The sequence below is a fragment of the Anomaloglossus baeobatrachus genome, chromosome 1 (genome assembly GCF_048569485.1).
Source record: "Anomaloglossus baeobatrachus isolate aAnoBae1 chromosome 1, aAnoBae1.hap1, whole genome shotgun sequence".
Taxonomy (NCBI): Eukaryota; Metazoa; Chordata; class Amphibia; order Anura; family Aromobatidae; genus Anomaloglossus; species Anomaloglossus baeobatrachus.
The window spans coordinates 717,878,459-717,902,820 of record NC_134353.1 but is presented as its reverse complement, the minus strand read 5'-3'; the positions used below and the strand labels follow the sequence as shown (position 1 = coordinate 717,902,820).

Sequence of the window (24,362 nt, the reverse complement as noted above, 5' to 3'; positions counted from 1 at the left end):
GAAGCTTCCGCTGGACAAACAGCGTTCACTACAGACAGGGGTGCAATCTCTCCTTCAAGGCCAGTCACACCCCTTGAGGCGCCTCATGCACTTCCTAGGGAAGATGGTAGCAGCAATGGAGGCAGTTCCTTTTGCGCAGTTTCATCTGCGTCCACTTCAATGGGACATTCTCCGCAAATGGGACAGGAAGTCGACGTCCCTCGACAGGAACGTCTCCCTTTCTCGGGCAGCCAAGGCTTCCCTTCAGTGGTGGCTTCTTCCCACTTCTCTGTCGAAGGGGAAATCCTTCCTGCCCCCATCCTGGGCTGTGGTCACGACGGACACGAGCCTGTCAGGGTGGGGAGCGGTCTTTCTCCACCACAGGGCTCAGGGTACTTGGACTCAGCCAGAGTCCTCCCTTCAGATCAATGTTCTGGAGATAAGGGCAGTGTATCTTGCCCTAAAAGCGTTCCAGCCGTGGCTGGAAGGCAAGCAGATCCGAATTCAGTCGGACAACTCCACAGCGGTGGCATACATCAACCACCAAGGCGGAACACGCAGTCGGCAAGCCTCCCTGGAAGTCCGGCGGATTCTGCTATGGGTGGAAGCCACAGCCTCCACCATATCCGCAGTTCACATCCCGGGCGTAGAAAACTGGGAAGCAGACTTTCTCAGTCGCCAGGGCATGGACGCAGGGGAATGGTCCCTTCACCCGGACGTGTTTCAGGAGATCTGTTGCCGCTGGGGGATGCCGGACGTCGACCTAATGGCGTCCCGGCACAACAACAAGGTCCCGACATTCATGGCACGGTCTCAAGATCACAGAGCTCTGGCGGCAGACGCCTTAGTTCAGGATTGGTCGCAGTTTCAACTCCCTTATGTGTTTCCTCCTCTGGCACTGTTGCCCAGAGTGTTACGCAAGATCAGGTCCGACTGCTGCCGCGCCATCCTCGTCGCTCCAGACTGGCCGAGGAGGTCGTGGTACCCGGATCTGTGGTATCTCACGGTGGGCCAACCGTGGGCACTACCAGACCGACCAGACTTGCTGTCTCAAGGGCGGATTTTCCATCTGAATTCTGCGGCCCTCAACCTGACTGTGTGGCCATTGAGTCCTGGATCCTAGCGTCTTCAGGGTTATCGCAAGAGGTCATTGCCACTATGAGACAGGCTAGGAAACCAACGTCCGCCAAGATCTACCACAGGACGTGGAGGATATTCTTATCTTGGTGCTCTGATCAGGGTTTTTCTCCCTGGCCATTTGCCTTGCCCACTTTTCTTTCCTTCCTTCAATCCGGATTGGAAAAAGGTTTGTCGCTCGGCTCCCTTAAGGGACAAGTCTCAGCGCTCTCTGTGTTTTTTCAGAAGCGCCTAGCCAGACTTCCACAGGTACGCACGTTCCTGCAGGGGGTTTGTCACATAGTCCCTCCTTACAAGCGGCCGTTAGAACCCTGGGATCTGAACAGGGTGCTGATGGCTCTTCAGAAACCACCATTCGAGCCAATGAGAGATATTTCTCTCTCACGCCTTTCGCAGAAAGTGGTCTTCCTAGTAGCAGTCACATCACTTCGGAGAGTGTCTGAGCTAGCAGCGCTGTCATGCAAAGCCCCTTTCCTGGTGTTTCACCAGGACAAGGTGGTTCTGCGTCCGGTTCCGGAATTTCTCCCTAAGGTGGTATCCACCTTTCATCTCAATCAGGATATCTCCTTACCCTCTTTTTGTCCTCATCCAGTTCACCAATGTGAAAGGGATTTGCATTTGTTGGATCTGGTGAGAGCACTCAGACTCTACATTTCTCGTACGGCGCCCCTGCGCCGCTCGGATGCACTCTTTGTCCTTGTCGCTGGCCAGCGTAAAGGGTCACAGGCTTCCAAATCAACCCTGGCTCGGTGGATCAAGGAACCAATTCTCGAAGCTTACCGATCTTCTGGGCTTCCGGTTCCCTCAGGGCTGAGGGCCCATTCTACCAGAGCCGTGGGTGCGTCCTGGGCTTTGCGGCACCAGGCTACGGCTCAGCAGGTGTGTCAGGCAGCTACCTGGTCGAGCCTGCACACTTTTACGAAACACTATCAGGTGCATACCTATGCTTCGGCAGATGCCAGCCTAGGTAGGCGAGTCCTTCAGGCGGCGGTTGCCCACCTGTAGGAAGGGGCCGTTTTACGGCTCTATTACGAGGTTTTACTTTACCCACCCAGGGACTGCTTTTGGACGTCCCAATTGTCTGGGTCTCCCAATGGAGCGACAAAGAAGGGGATTTCTTTGTCGCTCTATTGGGAGACCCAGACAATTGGGTGTATAGGCTATGCCTCCGGAGGCCGCACAAAGTATTACACTCAAAAGTGTTAAGCCCCTCCCCTTCTGCCTATACACCCCCCGTGCTCCCACGGGCTCCTCAGTTTTTTGCTTTGTGCGAAAGAGGTCAGACACGCACGCACAGCTCCACAGATTGGTCAGCAGCAGCTGCTGACCATGTCGGATGGAAGAAAAGTGGGCCCATATAGGGCCCCCAGCATGCTCCCTTCTCACCCCACTCTTGTCGGCGGTGTTGTAAGGTTGAGGTATCCATTGCGGGTACGGAGGCTGGAGCCCACATGCTGCTTTCCTTCCCCATCCCCCTCAGGGCTCTGGTGGAAGTGGGATCCTATCGGTCTCCAGGCACTGAGACCGTGCTTCATCCACAACTCCTGTGGAGCCTGCTGGATAGGAGCCGGGTATCGTTCAGGGACATGGCCCTGCTACTTGGAGGTACTCTGTGTCCCCGTGGGGACCGCGCACAGCAACACTCCAGCTTTGCTGGGTGTGCTAGTGCACCGGGGACCGCGGCGCTGACCGGGTTAATATGTGCCATTACACACTCAGCGTTGCTGAGTGTGTTTATGTATAGGGACTGCCGCACTGACCGCCGCTGCCATGGAAACACTGCGGCGCGGCTGGGACTTGTAGTGCGCCGGGGACTTCCACGCCGGCCGCGCTTTTACGGCGGCCGCGTTTATTACTAGAGTCCCCGGCTTTTTGCGGCCTAGTTTCCTTTCCTCCCGCCCATAGCCCTGACAGGCAGGGGAAGGGCGGGACGCTGCACAGAACGAGCAGCACTGAGGGCTGGAGCATGCTTTGCATACTCCACTCCCCTCACTGTGCACAGTGCAGGCACCAGTTCCCGCTCTTTCTGGGTCACGCCCACGGCTCCCTCCTCTCCTCAGGACGCGTTCCTGTCAGCTCCTCGGACGCTGCAGAGGGGGACAAAATCTGGGAGACCCAGGCAGGGACTCTGGTGGCCTCACAACCGCTTTAAGCGGGTGGTAAGCAGCACCTGTGGTGCTAGCCCCATTGTGCAGTAGTGTAACATTATATGTTTATTTTACACTGTATAGTGCACAGTTGATTTCTGGCTATATACCCTATTGTGTTGCTCAGGGAAGATAATAGCATGGCGCCCACGAAAGGCAGGGGTGCCAAAACACAGGCTTATTATGTTGCCTGCGCCGCATGTACGACCCCGCTACCGGCAGGTTCCACTGACCCTCATTGTGTGCACTGTTCGGCCCCTGTGGCACTTACTCAGCCAGAGCCTCTGCTAGGGGGGGCCCAGGGGGAGCCACCTGCTAACACTGTTCAGGTGACAGGGACGGAGTTTGCAAAACTCTCTGAGACTATGGCTAAGATACTGGAAGCCTTGCAGTCCAGGCCGGTATCTCAGCACAGGGACTCTGTTGATTCTTTGTTCCCTGGCCCACCTCAGCTGGACCAACAATGTCCTCCCGGGGTATCTCATGGATCCCAAGCTGAGGGTTCTGACACAGACCCCAGCCCCAGACCGACTAAGCGAGCTCGCTTAGATTTTCCCTCGACATCATCATATTGTTCAGGGTCTCAGCGAGGGGAATCGCTGGTTGATGACGCGGAGACAGCTGATCAGGATTCTGATCCTGAGGCCGCTCTCAATCTTGATACTCCGGACGGGGACGCCATAGTGAACGACCTTATTGCGTCCATCAATCGTATTTTGGATATTTCTCCCTCAGCTCCTCCGGCGGAGGAGTCGGCTTCCCAGCAGGAGAAATTCCGTTTCAGGTTTCCCAAGCGTACACAGAGTATGTTTCTGGACCACTCTGATTTCAGAGAGGCAGTCCAGAATCACCATGCTTGTCCAGATAAGCGTTTTTCTAAGCGCCTTAAGGATACACGTTATCCCTTTCCCCCTGACGTGGTCAAGGGTTGGACTCAGTGTCCCAAAGTGGATCCTCCAATCTCCAGACTGGCAGCTAGATCCATACTTGCAGTGGAAAGATGCCACTGACAGGCAGATGGAGCTCTGGTTGAAATCCATCTATGAAGCTATCGGCGCTTCTTTTGCCCCAGCATTCGCAGCCGTATGGGCGCTACAAGCTATCTCAGCAGGTCAAGCGCAAATTGACGCAGCCACACGCACGTCCGCGCCACAGGTGGCGTCCATAACCACTTAGACGTCGGCATTTGCGTCTTACGCTATTAATGCTGTCCTGGACTCTGCGAGCCGTACGGCGGTTGCAGCCGCCAATTCGGTGGTACTCCGCAGGGCCTTGTGGCTACGGGAATGGAAGGCAGATTCTGTTTCCAAAAAGCGCTTAACCAGTTTGCCAATTTCTGGCAAACGATTGTTTGGCGAGCGTTTGGATGAAATCATCAAACAATCCAAGGGAAAGGATACATCCTTACCCCAGCCCAAACCGAACATACCCCAACAGAGGAAGGGGCAGTCGAGGTTTCGGTCCTTTCGGGGCGCGGGCAGGTCCCAATTCTCCTCGTCCAAAAGGCCTCAGAAAGATCAATTCCTCATGACTGTCGGCATCCTCACTCCGCATCCTCGGTCGGTGGCAGGCTCTCCCGCTTTTGCGACACCTGGCTGCCACGGGTAAAAGACCGTTGGGTGAGAGACATTCTGTCTCACGGTTACAAGATAGAGTTCACCTCTCGTCCCCCGACTCGATTCTTCAGGTCATCCCCGCCTCCCGAGCGAGCCAAGGCTCTTCTGCAGGCGCTGGGCATTCTGAAGGCAGAAGGGGTGGTGGTCCCTGTTCCTCTTCAGCAACAGGGCCACGGTTTTTACTCCAACTTGTTTGTGGTCCCAAAGAAGGACGGGTCTTTCCGACCTGTCCTGGACCTGAAACTTCTCAACAAACACTTAAAGACCAGGCGGTTCCGGATGGAATCCCTCCGCTCCGTCATCGCCTCAATGTCCCAGGGAGATTTCCTTGCATCGATCGATATCAAAGATGCTTATCTCCACGTACCGATTGCTCCAGAGCACCAGCGCTTCTTGCGCTTCGCCATAGGGAACGAACACCTGCAGTTCGTGGCACTGCCGTTCGGCCTGGCAACAGTCCCACGGGTTTTCACCAAGGTTATGGCTACTGTCGTAGCGGTCCTCCACTCTCAGGGTCACTCGGTGATCCCGTACTTGGACGATCTGTTGATCAAGGCACCCTCTCTAGAGGCATGCCAACACAGCCTCGACGCTACCCTGGAGACTCTCCAGAGTTTCGGGTGGATCATCAATTTTCCAAAGTCAAATCTAACACCGGCCCAATCGCTGATATACCTTGGCATGGAGTTTCATACCCTCTCAGCGATAGTGAAGCTTCCGCTGATCAAGCAGCGGTCACTACAGACAGGGGTGCAATCTCTCCTTCAAGGTCGGTCACACACCTTGAGGCGCCTCATGCACTTCCTGGGGAAGATGGTGGCAGCAATGGAGGCAGTTCCTTTCGCGCAGTTTCACCTGCGTCCTCTTCAATGGGACATCCTACGCAAATGGGACAGGAAGCCGACGTCCCTCGACAGGAACGTCTCCCTCTCGCAGGCGACCAAAGCTTCCCTTCGGTGGTGGCTTCTTCCCACTTCATTATCGAAAGGGAAATCCTTCCTACCCCCATCCTGGGAGGTGGTCACGACGGACGCGAGTCTGTCAGGGTGGGGAGCGGTTTTTCTTTTTCGCTCCTAATTGGGAGACCCAGACAATTGGGTGTATAGCTACTGCCTCCGGAGGCCGCACAAAGTACTACACTTAAAAGTGTAAGGCCCCTCCCCTTCTGGCTATACACCCCCCCGTGGGAGCACGGGTCCTTCAGTTTTTTGCTTTGTGCGAAGGAGGTCAGACACGCACGCATAGCTCCACTGTTTAGTCAGCAGCAGCTGCTGACTATGTCGGATGGAAGAAAAGAGGACCCATACAAGGGTCCCCAGCATGCTCCCTTCTCACCCCACTTTTTGTCGGTGGTGCTTGTTAAGGTTGAGGTACCCATTGCGGGTACGGAGGCTGGAGCCCACATGCTGATTCCTTCCCCATCCCCATTAGGGCTCTGGGCGAAGTGGGATTTTACCGGTCTCCAGGCACAGAGACCGTGCTCCATCCGCAGCCCCTGGAGAAGCCGCTGGATATGGAGCTGAGTATCGTCAGGGACATGGCCCTGCTCCGTCAAGGTACTCTGTGTCCCCGTGCATACGCGCGCACACCGCAGCATTGCTGGGTGTGTTAGTGCGCCGGGGACAACAGCGCTGCTGCGCTTGTGTCATTTCCTCACTTCAGCTTAGCTGAGTGGGTAGACTCAGGGAGAACGGTCGCGCCGGCCGCTGGGACTGCGACGCGGCTGGGACTTGTGGTGCGCCGGGGACTTCCGTGCTGGCCGTGCATATATCACGGCCGCGCTTATTACTACAGTCCCCGGCTTTTGCGGCCTAGTTCGTTCGTTCCCGCCTCCGCACCTGCCAGTCAGGAGGAGGGCGGGACGCTGTACAGAGCATCAGCGCTGAGGGCTTGAGTCGTTTTTACATACTCCAGCCCTCACACCAGGCACAGTAGGACGCAGTTTCCCGCTCTTTGTTTGTGGCACGCCCACGGTCCGCCCCTCTTCACAGAACGCCGGCAGCCATTCCTGCCTGCACGCTGAGCTGCAGAGGGGAGACCCAGACACGGGATTCTACGGCCTCATACCCGCTGTTCAGCGGGCGGTAAGCAGCCCTCAAGGGCTCACCCCCACTTGTGCCGTTTGTATACTGAGTATTTTGTGTTGCAAATACTTTGTACTGTACGGTCGCTGGTGATTCTCGGCTATATACCCTCCTAGATTACAAGGAGGCAACAGCATGTCGTCCGCAAAACGCAAGGGTGCCAAGGCACAGACATTATATGCTGACTGTACCGCATGTGGGGCTGCTCTACCGGCAGGTTCCACTGAACCCCATTGTGTGCAGTGCTCGGCCCCTGTACAACTTGCACAGCCGGGGCCTCTGCTGGACGTGACCCAGGGTGTACCACCTGTGAATGCTGTCCAGGTGACAGGAACGGAGTTTGCAGCTTTTGCTGACAGATTGTCTATGACCATGTCAAGGATTCTTGAAACATTGCAGTCTAGACCAGTAACTCAGACCATGGACACTGTGGCATCATTGCTCCCTGGTCCCCCTCAGCTGGAACACTTCCAAGCTCCGGGGGTGTCACATGCACCCCAGGGTGACGATTCTGACTCGGACGACAGTCCCAGACAACCTAAGCGGGCTCGTTATGAGGGGCCCTCAACTTCGTCTCACTGGTCAGGGTCCCAGCGGGACGGATCTTTGGGTGATGAGGCGGATGTAACTGATCAAGATTCTGATCCTGGATCCGTCCTCAATCTGGATACACCGGATGGTGACGCCATAGTGAATGATCTTATAGCGTCCATCAATAGGATGTTATATATTTCTCCGCCAGCTCCTACTCAGGAGGAGGCAGCTTCACAGCAGGAGAAATTCCATTTCAGATATCCCAAGCGTAAATTAAGCACTTTTCTGGACCACGCTGACTTTAGAGATGCAATCCAGAAACACCACGCTTATCCTGAGAAGCGGTTTTCTAAACGGCTTAAAGATACACGCTATCCTTTTCCCCCTGACGTGGTCAAGGGTTGGACCCAGTGTCCCAAGGTGGACCCTCCAATCTCCAGGCTTGCAGCTAGATCCTTAGTTGCAGTAGAAGATGGAGCGGCACTTAAAGATGCCACTGACAGGCAGATGGAGCTCTGGCTGAAATCCATCTATGAAGCTATTGGAGCGTCGTTGGCGCCAGCTTTCGCAGCCGTATGGGCACTCCAAGCTATTTCAGCTGGGCTTATACAGGTCGACTCGGTCACACGTACATCTGCCCCGCAGGTGGCACCATTGACCTCTCAAATGTCTGCATTCGCGTCTTACGCGATTAATGCTGTCCTGGACTCTACGAGCCGTACGGCGGTGGCGTCAGCCAACTCCGTGGTTTTGCGCAGAGCCCTGTGGTTGAGAGAATGGAAAGCAGATTCTGCTTCCAAGAAGTGCTTAACCAGTTTGCCTTTTTCTCGTGACCGATTGTTTGGGGAGCGTTTGGATGAAATCATTAAACACTCCAAGGGTAAGGACTCATCCTTACCTCAACACAGACAAAACAAGCCCCAACAAAGGAGGGGTCAGTCTGGTTTTCGGTCCTTTCGAGGCTCAGGCAGGTCCCAATTCTCCTCGTCCAAGAGGACTCAAAAGGATCAGAGAGGCTCAGATTCTTGGCGGACGCAGTCACGCCCAAAAAAGACAGCAGGAAGAACCGTTACCAAGACGGCTTCCTCATGACTTTCAGCCTCCTCTCTCCGCATCCTCGGTCGGTGGCAGGCTCTCCCGCTTTGGCGGCATTTGGCTGTCACAGGTCAAAGACCGTTGGGTGAGGGACATTCTGTCTCACGGGTACAGGATAGAATTCGTCTCTCGTCCTCCAACTCGTTTCTTCAGAACTTCCCCACCGCCCGACCGAGCCGATGCTCTGCTGCAGGCGGTGACCGCTCTAAAGGCGGAAGGAGTGGTGACTTCCGTTCCTCTTCAGGAACAAGGTCACGGTTTTTACTCCAATCTGTTTGTGGTGCCAAAGAAGGACGGGTCCTTTCGGCCCGTCCTGGATCTAAAGTTGCTCAACAAACATGTAAAAACCAGGAGGTTCCGGATGGAATCTCTCCGCTCCGTCATAGCCTCAATGTCTCAAGGAGATTTCTTAGCATCAATAGACATCAAGGATGCTTATCTTCACGTGCCGATTGCGCCAGAGCATCAGCGTTTTCTACGCTTCGTTATAGAAAGCGAACACCTGCAGTTCGTAGCGTTACCTTTCGGGCTGGCAACAGCCCCTCGGGTCTTCACCTAGGTCATGGCAGCAGTAGTAGCTGTCCTGCACTCGCAGGGTCACTCCGTGATCCCGTATTTGGACGATCTACTTATAAAGGCACCCTCTCAAGAGGCATGCCAACACAGCCTGAACGTGGCACTGAAGACTCTCCAGAGTTTCGGGTGGATTATCAACTTTTCAAAGTCAAATCTAACCCCGACCCAATCACTAACATGTCTTGGCATGGAGTTTCATACTCTCTCAGCGATAGTGAAGCTTCCACTGGACAAGCAGTGCTCTCTGCAGACAGGGGTGCAATCTCTCCTGCAGAACCAGTCCCACTCCTTGAGGCGCCTCATGCATTTCCTAGGGAAGATGGTGGCAGCAATGGAAGCAGTCCCTTTCGCGCAGTTTCATCTGCGCGCTCTACAATGGGACATTCTCCGCCAATGGGACGGGAAGTCGACGTCCCTCGACAGGGATGTCTACCTCTCTCAGGCAACCAAGGACTCTCTCCGTTGGTGGCTTCTTCCCACCTCATTGTCAAAAGGAAAGTCGTTCCTACCCCCATCCTGGGCGGTGGTCACGACAGATGCGAGCCTATCAGGGTGGGGAGCAGTGTTTCTTCACCACAGGGCTCAGGGTACGTGGACTCAGAGAGAGTCCACCCTTCAGATCAATGTTCTGGAAATCAGAGCAGTCTATCTTGCTCTGCGAGCCTTCCAACAGTGGCTGGAGGGCAAGCAGATCCGGATTCAGTCGGACAATTCCACAGCGGTGGCGTACATCAACCACCAAGGGGGAACACGCAGTCGACAAGCCTTTCAAGAAGTCCGGCGGATTCTGACGTGGGTGGAAAACACAGCATCCACCATATCCGCAGTTCACATCCCAGGCGTGGAAAACTGGGAAGCAGACTTTCTCGGTCGCCAGGGCATGGACGCAGGGGAATGGTCCCTTCACCCGGACGTGTTTCAGGAGATCTGTCGCCGCTGGGGGATGCCGGACGTCGACCTGATGGCGTCACGGCACAACAACAAGGTCCCGGTTTTCATGGCACGGTCTCACGATCACCGAGCTCTGGCGGCAGACGCCTTAGTTCAGGATTGGTCGCAGTTCCGACTACCTTATGTGTTCCCACCTCTGGCATTGTTGCCCAGAGTGCTCCGCAAAATCAGGTCCGACTGCCGTTGCGCCATTCTCGTCGCTCCAGACTGGCCAAGGAGGTCGTGGTACCCGGATCTGTGGCATCTCACGGTAGGACAACCGTGGGCGCTACCAGGCCGTCCAGACTTGCTGTCTCAAGGGCCGTTTTTCCATCTGAATTCTGCGGCCCTGAACCTGACTGTGTGGCCATTGAGTCCTGGATCCTATGGACCTCAGGTTTATCTAATGATGTTGTTGCCACCATGAGACAGGCTAGGAAACCATCCTCCGCCAAGATCTACCACAGAACGTGGAAGATATTCTTATCTTGGTGCTCTGCTCAGGGAGTTTCTCCCTGGCCATTTGCATTACCTATTTTTCTTTCCTTCCTGCAGTCTGGGTTGGAAAAAGGTTTGTCGCTTAGCTCCCTTAAAGGACAAGTCTCTGCGCTATCCGTATTCTTTCAGAAGCGCCTGGCGCGACTTCCTAAGGTACGCACGTTCCTGCAAGGGGTTTGTCATATCATTCCCCCTTACAGGCGGCCATTGGAACCCTGGGATCTGAACAAGGTTCTGATTGCTCTCCAGAAGCCACCTTTCGAGCCTATGAAGGAGATTTCCTTTTCTCGGCTTTCACAGAAAGTGGCTTTTCTGGTGGCGGTCACGTCTCTTCGGAGAGTGTCAGAGCTGGCGGCGTTATCTTGCAAATCTCCCTTCCTGGTGTTTCACCAAGACAAGGTAGTACTGCGTCCAATTCCAGAGTTTCTTCCCAAGGTGGTATCTTCCTTTCATCTCAATCAGGATATCACTTTACCATCTTTGTGTCCGCATCCAGTTCACCATTTTGAAAAGGGTTTACATCTGTTGGACCTGGTGAGAGCACTCAGGATCTACATTTCCCGCACGGCGTCTCTGCGCCGTTCGGATGCACTCTTTATCCTGGTCGCTGGTCAGCATAAAGGGTCGCAAGCTTCCAAATCCACCCTTGCGCGGTGGATCAAGGAACCAATTCTTCACGCCTACCGTTCTGCTGGGCTTCCGACTCCTTCTGGACTGAAGGGTGCGTCCTGGGCATTACGGCATCAGGCTACGGCTCAGCAGGTGTGCCAGGCGGCTACCTGGTCGAGTCTGCACACTTTCACCAAGCATTATCAGGTGCATACCTACGCTTCGGCGGATGCCAGCCTAGGTAGACAAGTCCTGCAGGCGGCGGTGGCCCACCTGTAAGAAAGGGCTGCCTGACAGCCCGATCGCGAGGTATTATTTTACCCACCCAGGGACTGCTTTTGGACGTCCCAATTGTCTGGGTCTCCCAATTAGGAGCGAAAAAGAAGGGAATTTTGTTTACTTACCGTAAATTCCTTTTCTCTAGCTCCAATTGGGAGACCCAGCACCCGCCCTGTTTTTCTGAGGGTATTTGTTTTTCGGGTGCACATGTTGTTCATGTTAATAACTTACGTTCTCCGATATTGTTTATCGGATTGAATTTGTTTTTGAAACAGTTATTGGCTTTCCTCCTTCTTGCTTTTGCACTAAAACTGAAGGACCCGTGCTCCCACGGGGGGGGTGTATAGCCAGAAGGGGAGGGGCCTTACACTTTTAAGTGTAGTACTTTGTGCGGCCTCCGGAGGCAGTAGCTATACACCCAATTGTCTGGGTCTCCCAATTGGAGCTAGAAGAAAAGGAATTTACGGTAAGTAAACAAAATTCCCTTCTTCTCCACCACAGGGCTCAGGGTACGTGGACCCAGCAAGAGTCCTCGCTTCAGATCAATGTTCTGGAAATACGGGCAGTGTATCTTGCCCTGAAAGCGTTCCAGCAGTGGCTGGAAGGCAAGCAGATCAGAATTCAGTCAGACAATTCCACAGCGGTGGCATACATCAACCACCAAGGCGGCACACGCAGTCGGCAAGCCTTCCAGGAAGTCCGGCGGATTCTGCTGTGGGTGGAAGCCACGGCCTCCACCATCTCCGCAGTTCACATTCCAGGCGTGGAAAACTGGGAAGCAGATTATCTCAGTCGCCAGGGCATGGACGCAGGGGAATGGTCCCTTCACCCGGACGTGTTTCAGGAGATCTGTTGCCGCTGGGGGATGCCGGACGTCGACCTCATGGCGTCCCGGCACAACAACAAGGTACCGGCGTTCATGGCACGGTCTCAAGATCCCAGAGCTCTGGCGGCAGACGCCTTAGTTCAGGATTGGTCGCAGTTTCAGCTCCCTTATGTGTTTCCTCCGCTGGCACTGTTGCCCAGAGTGTTACGCAAGATCAGGGCCGACTGCCGCCGCGTCATCCTCGTCGCTCCCAACCGTGGGCACTACCAGACCGACCAGAATTGCTATCTCAAGGGCCGTTTTTCCATCTGAATTCTGCGGCTCTCAACCTGACTGTGTGGCCATTGAGTCCTGGATCCTAGCGTCTTCAGGGTTATCTCAAGAGGTCATTGCCACTATGAGACAAGCTAGGAAACCAACGTCCGCCAAGATCTACCACAGGACGTGGAAAATTTTCCTGTCGTGGTGCTCTGCTCAGGGTATTTCTCCCTGGCCTTTTACCTTGCCCACTTTTCTGTCCTTCCTTCAATCTGGACTGGAAAAGGGTTTGTCGCTCGGCTCCCTTAAGGGACAAGTCTCAGCGCTCTGTGTTTTTTTCCAGAAGCGCCTAGCCAGACTTCCACAGGTACGCACGTTCCTGCAGGGGGTTTGTCACATCGTCCCTCCTTACAAGCGGCCGTTAGAACCCTGGGATCTGAACAGGGTGCTGATGGTTCTTCAGAAACCACCATTCGAGCCAATGAGAGATATTTCTCTCTCACGCCTTTCACAGAAAGTGGTTTTTCTAGTAGCAGTCACTTCACTTCGGAGAGTGTCTGAGCTAGCAGCGCTGTCATGCAAATCCCCTTTCCTGGTGTTTCACCAGGACAAGGTGGTTCTGCGTCCGGTTCCGGAATTTCTCCCTAAGGTGGTATCCCCCTTTCATCTCAATCAGGATATCTCCTTACCTTCTTTTTGTCCTCATCCAGTTCACCAATGTGAAAAGGATTTGCACTTGTTAGATCTGGTGAGAGCACTCAGACTCTACATTTCTCGTACGGCGCCCCTGCGCCGCTCGGATGCACTCTTTGTCCTTGTCGCTGGCCAGCGTAAAGGGTCACAGGCTTCCAAATCAACCCTGGCTCGGTGGATCAAGGAGCCAATTATCGAAGCTTACCGTTCGGCTGGGCTTCCGGTTCCCTCAGGGCTGAAGGCCCATTCTACCAGAGCCGTGGGCGCGTCCTGGGCTTTGAGGCACCAGGCTACGGCTCAGCAGGTGTGTCAGGCGGCTACCTGGTCGAGCCTACACACTTTCACGAAGCACTATCAGGTGCATACCTATGCTTCGGCAGATGCCAGCCTAGGTAGGCGAGTCCTTCAGGCGGCGGTTGCCCACCTGTAGGAAGGGGCCGTTTTACGGCTCTATTACGAGGTTTTACTTTACCCACCCAGGGACTGCTTTTGGACGTCCCAATTGTCTGGGTCTCCCAATGGAGCGACAAAGAAGAAGGGGATTTCTTTGTCGCTCTATTGGGAGACCCAGACAATTGGGTGTATAGGCTATGCCTCCGGAGGCCGCACAAAGTATTACACTCAAAAGTGTTAAGCCCCTCCCCTTCTGCCTATACACTCCCCGTGCTCCCACGGGCTCCTCAGTTTTTTGCTTTGTGCGAAAGAGGTCAGACACGCACGCACAGCTCCACAGGTGGATACCTACGCTTCGGCGGATGCCAGCCTAGGTAGACGAGTCCTTCAGGCGGCGGTTGTCCACCTGTAGGAAGAGGCCGTTTTACGGCTCTCTTACGAGGTATTATTTTACCCACCCAGGGACTGCTTTTGGACGTCCCAATTGTCTGGGTCTCCCAATAGAGCGACAAAGAAGAAGGGAATTTTGTTTACTTACCGTAAATTCCTTTTCTTCTAGCTCTAATTGGGAGACCCAGCACCCGCCCCTGTTTTTTTGTGTACACATGTTGTTCATGTTGAATGGTTTCAGTTCTCCGATATTCCTTCGGATTGAAGTTACTTTAAACCAGTTTATAATTCTTTTTCCTCCTTCTTGCTTTTGCACCAAAACTGAGGAGCCCGTGGGAGCACGGGGGGTGTATAGGCAGAAGGCACGATCGCTCCAATCAGTGCTGTAGGGGCTGGGGGCGACATGTTAGAGATCCGGCTATGATCTTCTGTAGCTGCTACAATAGATCATAGCAGGATCTCACAGTATCGCACTAATTCGGGCATTATTTTTGCCGAAATTAGTGCGAACGATGTGGTTGGCGGTTCAGATTTGAACAGCCAATCACATCGATTGCCTATGGGGGGTGGCGATGCCACCCCCCCTGGGGTCAGGCAAAGGTCCCCTGCTGTAAGAAACAGCAGGGGACATCATTTGAAAGCCGTTGCTATGGCCACGGCAATCAAATGAAGTTTAGGCAGTAAAATTACGTCCCTGGTCGTTAAGTCACGTTAAAATAGGACGTAATTTTACTGCCCGCGGTCGTGAAGGGGTTAAACTGTCAGTTTCCACTGTGAGGAACATAGTAAGGAAATGGAAGAACACAGGTGTACAGTTCTTGTTAAGCCCAGAAGTGGCAGGCCAAGAAAAATATCAGAAAGGCAGAGAAGAAGAATGGTGAGAACAGTCAAGGACAATCCACAGACCACCTCCAAAGACCTGCAGCATCATCTTGCTGAAGATGGTGTCAATGTGCATCGGTCAACAATACAGCGCACGTTGCACAAGGAGAAGCTGTATGGGAGAGTGATGCGAAAGAAGCCGTTTCTGCAAGCACGCCACAAACAGTCGCCTGAGGTATGCAAAAGCACACTTGGACAAGCCAGTTAAATTTAAGGTCCTGTGAACTGATGAAACAAAGATTGAGTTGTTTGGTCATATAAAAAGGCGTTATACATGGAGGCAAAAGAACACAGCATTCCAAGAAAAGCACTTGCTACCCACAGTAAAATTTAGTGAAGGTTTCATCATGCTTTGGGGCTGTGTGGCCAATGCCGGCACCAGGAATCTTGTTAAAGTTGAGGGTCGCATGGATTCAACTCAGTATCAGCAGATTCTTGACAATAATGTGCAAGAATCAGTGACGAAGTTGAAGTTACGCAGGGGATGGATATTTCAGCAAGACAATGATCCAAAACACCACTCCAAATCTACTCAGGCATTCATGCAGAGGAACAATTACAATGTTCTGGAATGGCCATCCCAGGCCCCAGACATGAATATCATTGAAAATCTGTGGGATGATTTGAAGCGTGCTGTCCATGCTCTGCGACCATCAAACTTAAATGAACTGGAATTGTTTTGTAAACAGGAATGGTCAAATATACCTTCATCCAGCATACAGGAACTCATTAAAAGCTACAGGAAGCAACTAGAGGCTGTAAATTTTTGCAAAAGGAGGATCTACAAAATATTAATGTCACTTTTATGTTGAAGTGCCCATACTTTTGCAACGGTCAAATTTTGTTTAAATGCGGATTTCACATTTTCTGTTAGTACAATAATCCTCATTTCAATCCAGAAATATTACGGAGTCCATCAGTTATTAGATATATGAAACTGAAATAGCTGTTGCAAAAACCCAAATTGTTATAAAGAAAAAAGGTTAACATTAATAGGGGTGCCCAAACTTTTTCATATGACTGTATGTCACCTGTTTGATGGTAATCAATCAAAAAAGACTGCTGGAACACCATTGTAAATGTGTATATTTTAGCTAGCACTCTGATCCCAATCTATATGAAGTGAAAGCTGCACACCAAAGTCAGAGAAATATGAACAGGCATAACTGCTTTATAATGCATAAGGCCCTTTAGCCATGTTTATTCAATTTCCTATGCAGCCAGGTCCCTGGCTTCCCATACACAGCAGGTTTCAGCCGCACATAGAGGTAACATTTGGTTAGGGACCCCTTAAATAAGAGATTACCGTGAAGTGGCTATGGGGCAGTAATGAATTGATCAATACATTAGCTAAATATCCTTTTGTTTTTTGTTTTTTTTTTTTCAAACAATCCATAGCAGTTATGTAATGTCAAATTTCAATTTTTTAAATTTTTCATATGGCTAATTGTATTTTTCATTACTTATGTTTGGTGATGGGACTTAATTCAGGGGATAAACGAGGCATCTACCTCTAACACCAGGGCTTAGAACTTGCTCCAAACAAAATTGCTGCTGTCCATATCAGGTGCCCATTGATTCTGCACCCCACACCTTGCCTTTGACATTATCAAGAGATTTTTTTACTTTTACATCCTTAAGTCTCATCTATCAAAATATAAATTTATCCTGCATGGAAACTCTTTAAGGAGAAAATCGATTAAAACACCAGGATTGCCATTTTTCTGTCTCTACACCTCTCTCAAAACATGCAGTAACAGTGATCCGAATGTCATTCATACCCGATATAGTATTAACAAATGTTCGCTAGCACTAAAGTGTGTATGTACACTGTGTGTAGAATTATTAGGCAGATGAGTATTTTGATCACATGATAATTTTTATCCATGTTGTCCTACTCCAAGCTGTATAGGCTTGAGAGCCAACTACCAATTAAGTAAATCAGGTGATGTGCATCTCTGTAATGAGGAGGGGTGTGGTATAATGACATCAACACCGTATATAAGGTATGCTTAATTAGTAGGAAACTTCCTTTCCTTTGGCAAAATGGGTCTTAAGAGAGATTTGAAGGGCTCTGAAAAGTCCAAAATTGTGAGATGTCTTGCATCGGGATGCAGCAGTCTTGGAATTGCCAAACTTTTGAAGCGTGATCACCGAACAATCAAGCGTTTCATGGCAAATAATCAAGAGGGTCGCAGGAAGCGTGTTGTGCAAAAAAGGCCCAAAATAACTGCCCATGAATTGAGGAAAATCAAGCGTGAAGCTGCCAAGATGCCATTTGCTACCAGTTTGGCCATATTTCAGAGCTGCAACGTTACTGGAGTATCAAAAAGCACAAGGTGTGCCATACTGAGGGTCATGGCCAAGGTAAGGAAGGCTGAAAAATGACCACCTTTGAACAAGAATCATAAGATAAAACGTCAAGACTGGGGCAAGAAATATCTTAAGACTGATTTTTCAAAGGTTTTATGGACTGATGAAATGAGTGACTCTTGATGGGCCAGATGGATTGGCCAGAGGCTTGATCAGTAAAGGACAGAGAGCTCCACTCCGACTCAGACGCCAGCAAGGTGAAGGTGGGGTGCTGGTATCATCAAAGATGAACTTGTGGGACCTTTTCGGGATGAGGATGGAGTGAAACTCAACTCCCAGACCTACTGCCAGTTTCTGGAAGACAACTTCTTCAAGCAGTGGTACAGGAAGAAGTCGGTATCGTTCAAGACAAACATGATTTTCATGCAGGACAATGCTCCATCACATGCATCCTACTACTCCACAGCATGCCTGGCCAGTAAAGATCTAAAAGATGAAAAAATGACATGGCCCCCTTGTTCACCTGATCGGAACCCCATAGAGAACCTGTAGTCCCTCATAAAATGTGAGGTCTACAGGGAGGGAAAACAGTACACCTCTCGGAACAGTGTCTGGGAGTCTGTGGTGGCTGCTGCACGCAATGTTGATCGTAAAGAGATCAAGCAACTGACAGAATCTATGGATGGTAGGCTGTTGAGTGTCATCATAAAGAAAGGTGGCTATATTGGTCACTAATTTTTTTGGGCTTTGTTTTTGCATGTCAGAAATGTTTATTTCTAAATTTTGTGCAGTTATATTGGTTTACCTGGTGAAAATAAACTAGTGAGATGGGAATATATTTTGTTTTTTTATTAAGTTGCCTAATAATTGTGCACAGAAATAGTTACCTGCACAAACAGATATCCTCCTATGATAGCCAAATCTAAAAAACCCCACTCCAACTTCCAAAAATATTAAGCTTTGATATTTGAGGCTTTTGGGTTGATTGAGAACATAGTTGTTGATCAATAATAAAAAAATCCTCTAAAATACAACTTGCCTAATAATTCTGCACACTGTGTATATATGTATAATATATGTATAATATATGTATAATATATGTATAATATATGTATAATATATGTGTGTATATATATATATATATATATATATATATATATATATATATATATATATATATATATATATATATATATATATATATATATTAATATTATAAAAAAAAAAAACTTCCAGCAATTCCGCATCTCTATAATTGTACTGACTTATTCTTGTTACCAGGAGATTTTTAATGCACCCTGACCCCTGTAACAGCTAGAAAAAGTGGTTTAATTGTGGGTGTGTGTAAGTTTAAAAAGATCAAAGTGGTGTCAGATTCCCTTTATTAGATGGTAAAATAAATAGTATTTTTCAAGACTACAAGTTATCCCGCAATAAGAGGCCCTCATGGCTATGTCATTAGAGGAATTTAGAATAAGGCCAGAGTCACACTTGCTTATGACTCAGTAAGACTCGCGTTGGCATCACCCGACACAGCCGCACACTCTCGGACAGGAGCGGGTCAGCTGCATAGAAATACATGCAGCTAAGAAGCTCCTGTCCATAGTGTGCGGCCGCCCTGGGTGATGCCTATGCAAGACTTGCCGGTTCATACGCAAGTGTGACTCTGGCATAAGGGGGTTAATATGTCTTCTACCCAGAGTAGAGGGCAGCAGCAGCTCTTCTTCCTGGGGTGAATTTCATCTGAATTAAGTCATATTGAAGCAGCCCCTGATTGGCTGCAAGTTTCAAACTCCAGTGCTGTCATTGGTGGAACAGCTCCTACAGCAAAGGAGAGTACAGGCTGGTTTTTTTTATTTTATAAAAGGGAGTTTCTATGTCATTCATGAATACCAGGGAGAGGCTGCTGGCAATCATCTGTTTTTGATATTGGATGGTTTCTTCCTCTTTTAGGCACTTGACATCTGTAAAAAGCAGTATGTAAGCCAAACCTAAAGCCCCCGTCACACACAGCGAGATCACTGAAACGTCACAGGTTTTGTGAGGTATCAGCGACCTCGCACAGCGATATCGCTGTGTGTGACAAGCAGCAGCGAGCGGGCCCCTGCTGTGAGGTCGTTTTATCGTTACAAAACAATCAGAACCATTTTTTTGCTTGTTGGTCTCCCGCTGTGCAGCACGCATCGGCGCGTTTGACGGCGGGAGACCAACGATCTGAATGTGCAGGGAGCCGGCGTCTGGCAGCCTGTAAGCGGCGGTACGCTGGTAACCATAGTACACATCAGGTTACTATGCAAAGCGATTTGCTTAGTTACCCGATGTGTACCATGGTTACCAGCCTACGCCGGTTACAGGCTGCCAGACGCTGGCTCCCTGCACACGTAGCCAGGGTACACATCGTGTAGCTATACAAAGCGCTTTGCATAGTTACCCGATGTGTACCCTGTCTACCAAGCACAGCGTCATTACACGGGTTGCTGGTGGCTGGTCTCTGATCGCTGTGGAGATCTGTCTGATTGACAGCTCACCAGCGTCCATGTAGCGACGCTCCAGCGATCCCTGCCAGATCTGATTGCTGGTGGGATCGCTAGAACGTCGCTACGTGACAGGACCCTAAGTGATGCACAACTTTTCTGCCATCGTCCAGTAGGACAAATACAATTTGCATACAGACTAATCAAATTATGGTGCTGTACAAGGAGTTCAACTTTCTGAGGGACAAATTTAGAACTTGTTTGTGTATACAGAACAACAACCCGTGCAAAACTGGTTTTGGACGCATGTGTGTCCGCCTGCAGAAAGCGTATACACCTGAAAATGGTGCAAGACAGAGCACATGCTGACTCCGTCTGCTGCATTATAGTCAATGGCCCTGTCGGCGCATGCATCCGAAACCAATTTTGTGGGTGGGGGGTAGTGAAGTTCGGACGCAATGTGAAAAGGCGCTAAAACTCCTTTCCAAACTGAAAAAAATGGTTTCTTTCCTAGTAACATCTTCTATCCAGTATCCAGAGTAGGGGTTGTGCGTTTACCCATTATGCGCTGCTGTGGATGTACAGGAAAATATAGCTCTTGGTAGAAGGGTAGGAAAATGAAAAAAAAAAAAAACCCACAAATTAAAAATACTGTTTTATAGAGTTCACTTCTCAGTTGTCATCACATTCCTATAGCCTGTACTACAATGAAGGGTAATACTTAGATATAGATAACAGGTTCCACCATTTACAATAGGTGATGTCACAGGGCAAGTGTGGCTGGAAAACTCCCATAGAAGTCAATGAGTCAGTCTACTACCATAATCCTGTACAGAAAGTGCAATGAAAAAAATCATCAATTAAAAAAGAACATTTATTACGGTCTGGTCGTAATTAGTGAGTTAAACATAAAAGGAACTTGTATGCCCTTTAAAACAATATTTTGTGACTAGTTAATAAGCCCAGCCAATGGTGACATTGCCATCCTGTGCATAATGCATGTATCTTTCTATACAACCTTTCTTTGCTCTTCTCGTGGCATCTGCCTGTCATTTATGTTTGGTATTCTGTTTGATCTTTCAGAGAATACCCAGATTTCTATAAAAAGCTGTACTCCCTGCTGGATCCATCAGTGTTTCATGTGAAATATCGAGCCCGCTTCTTTAATTTAGCCGACTTGTTCTTGTCATCCACGTAAGATTTCCAACACCTTTTATTTAAGGGGTTAACCGTCTTAATTGGCAGTTACTTGGGAATTCTTCTCTGAAGCCTCTTACATTTTATGTCTCTATATATTCTAGGCATTTACCTGTGTACCTTGTTGCCGCTTTCGCCAAGCGTCTTTCACGACGGTCTCTGACTGCACCCCCTCAAGTCCTGATGATGATTATTCCATTGATTTGTAACCTGATCCGGAGACATCCAGCTTGTCGACCCCTCATTCATCGCCCCTCAACTGATGGAGGTCAGAGCAGCTTAGAGTTGAGAAAAAAAAGTTTTACAGGACCCTGGACCGGCCTCCACATTGGTACTCCGTGGCAGCCAGACCAGGGTCCTGCGCATTTATCTGCTGGTATTCAAACATCCTGGGCACACTTCCAATGGTCCAGCAATATCATGCACTGAATCTTTGACTTCTGCTATGCTAAACCCAAATTGGGGGTTTTATATGTTGGATATCATGTGTTTTTTTAATAATGTGCACATATGGGTAAGCGATATAGAGGATTCCTACATACCGTATTTTTCGGGCTATAAGACGCACCGGACTATAAGACGCACCCTTGTTTTAGAGGAGGAAAAAATAGAAGAAAATAAAATTAAAGTAAAAGAATGTGGTCATGACACACTGTTATTTTACTGCTGACAGTGTTACTGAGGTAATAATATCCCCAAATTCTGTCCTCATATCCTCCTTTCTGGGTACCTTGTATATATGGCCCCCATCGTGGAATATGTATGTTCCCCATCATTATGTGTGTGATCCTCCAATCTGGAGTGTGTGAGTGTGTGTGTGTGTGTGTGTGTGTGTGTGTGTGTGTGTGTGTGTGTGTATAGTTATATAGTGTGTGTGTGCGTGTGTAAAGATATATGCGTGTGTGTGTATATATATATATATATATATATATATATATATATATATATATATATATATATATATATATATATATATATATATATATATATATATATATATATATATATATTATGATCCAACCCCATCCAGTTGTACAGTTATGCCTATACTATATTAATTATTGCCTTACTTTTACAGATGTGCTGCTCACCATGCTTCAGTTTGGTCCTGGCATTGCAAAGTCTCCCATCTCAAGGACCTGCAGACCTGCAGTGATGTAATGGAGAGGCGGGCACTGTGCTGTTCTGTGCTGCTCTGGCCCACCCCTCTGCATTACATCACTGTAGGTCCTTGTCAGTTACGGGAGACTGTTTCTAGTGCAGAGGCAGGAGCAAAGTGAAAGTAATTTGTGCCCTCAGCACAGAGACTGCGGCTGTGCTGTGAAGGTATGCCGTGCTCTGGCCTGGATACTCCAGTGATCTGCACTTCCCCCCGAGCCATACATGACTGCAGCGTCCCCCTGCTCCTGCCTCCTACACAGCGGACACACAGTCTCCCCAGCCGCTGCAGGAAGCCGGGGGCTGGAGAACCCACGTGTGACCGCTGTTTACATTAAACAAGTTTTCAATAGCTGCTCCTCACACGCGCTGACTGCAGAGAGAGGTGGGCGGGGAGCAGCTAATGAATATTCACTGACTTTAAGCAGCGGGCACACGTGGTTTCTCCAGCAGCCGGCATCCTGCAGCAGCGACCCTCCCTGCCTCCTGTGATCCCACTGCATAGTGCTGACTCCCCACAGCTCCCTACCCCGCAGCTTCAGACCATAAGACGCACCCCACACTTTCCTCCCAAATTTGGAGGAAAAAAAGTGCGTCTTATCGTCCGAAAAATACGGTATACGAGCATCGTAAATACTCATGTTTTACTTGTTTTAGGTTTGGCATCGGATCCATTTGTCATGGAGGAGCAAGATCCAGCTAAAAGTCGTGCTTTGGAAAGTTCTCTCTGGGAGCTGGAGGTAAACCTAACTCCATAACAAGCCTGCCAAAACTCAAATTATAGGCTATTGTTTTGATCAGAAATGTAATAATAAAATAAGTTTTGTCAGAATTGAAAATCCAGGTCCATATTAATCTATCGTTATGTCTGTGCATGTATGTAACAGGTTCATTCATTATTTTATCAATTTACTAGACTGATTTACTGCACGGTTTGGATTGGCAGGTCTCTGACTGCAGCGGGCTCCTGCTACAGCAGCCTACCATCCACATATTTTAAGGGATAAGTAGCCATGGACGGAGTGGATGGCTTCTGAGCCACACATTCATCTTCTCTATCAAGCTTTGATGATCTGAGAGAAATATATACAAATGTGTCCACACTTTGCCTTTCTTGAATTGCGTTAGCTTATCCCCCCCCCCCCTTTCATGGTTTATCATCTCACACTATGCGTGCATCTCTGCATATGTCTGCTGTGGAGACAAGATAATGGACACATTTAAATGCTTACAAGATAGACGGCTATGTTTTACATAATTGTTTATAAATGGAAAATGAATGTTTAGCGCATTTCACTTTAGTTTTAAAAGATTAATCTCAACAAGATAAATGGTTGAAATCGCAAAGTGCTTACAAACAACTTTTCTTTTTCGCTCTATTGGGAGACCCAGACAATTGGGTGTATAGGCTATGCCTCCGGAGGCCGCACAAAGTACTACACTTAAAAGTGTTAGGCCCCTCCCCTTCTGCCAATACACCCCCCGTGCTCCCACGGGCTGCTCAGTTTTTGCTTTGTGCGAAGGAGGTCAGACACGCACAGCACAGCTCCACAGATTAGTCAGCAGCAGCTGCTGACTAGGTCGGATGGAAGAAAAGTGGGCCCATATAGGGCCCCCAGCATGCTCCCTTCTCACCCCACTTTTGTCGGCGGTGTTGTTAAGGTTGAGGTATCCATTGCGGGTACGGCGGCTGGAGCCCACATGCTGTTTTTCCTTCCCCATCCCCCTTAGGGCTCTGGGTGAAGTGGGATCTTATCGGTCTCCAGGCACTGAGACCGGGCTTCATCCACAACTCCTGTGGAGCCTGATGGATAGGAGCCGATACCGTTCAGGGACATGGCCCTGCATCTTAAAGGTACTCTGTATCCCTATGGGGACCGCGCACGGCATCACCTCAGCTTTGCTGGGTGTGCTAGTGCACCGGGGACCGCGGCGCTGACCGGGTCTATATGTGCCATTACACACTCAGCGTCGCTGAGTGTGTTTATATGTAAGGGCTACCGCACTGACCGCCGTTGCCACGGGACACTGCGGCGCGGCTGGGACTTGTAGTTCGCCGGGGACTTTCACGCGACCGCGCTTTTACGGCGGCCGCGTTTATTACTACAGTCCCCGGCTTCATTGCGGCCTAGTTTCCCTTTTTTTCTCCCGCCCTCAGCCCTGACAGGCAGGGGAAGGGCGGGACGCTGCACGGAGCGAGCAGCAATGAGGGCTGGAGTATGATTTACATGCTCCACTCCCCTCACTGTACACAGTATGAGCGCCCGTTTCGCGCTCTTTCTAGGCCACGCCCA

The 24,362-nt window shown here is 49.9% G+C and overlaps 1 protein-coding gene across 1 annotated transcript in view; it reads left to right on the top strand.

Moving 5' to 3' along the window:
• The window catches only part of NOC4L (nucleolar complex associated 4 homolog), a 51,912-nt gene that overhangs the window by 19,515 nt on the left and 8,035 nt on the right, over positions 1-24,362 (top strand). Inside the window, exons 11-13 of the mRNA XM_075321960.1 lie at positions 20,797-20,907; positions 21,015-21,178; positions 22,726-22,808. Coding sequence (XP_075178075.1) covers positions 20,797-20,907; positions 21,015-21,178; positions 22,726-22,808 — 358 coding nt within the window. The remainder of the gene's footprint in view (positions 1-20,796; positions 20,908-21,014; positions 21,179-22,725; positions 22,809-24,362) is intronic.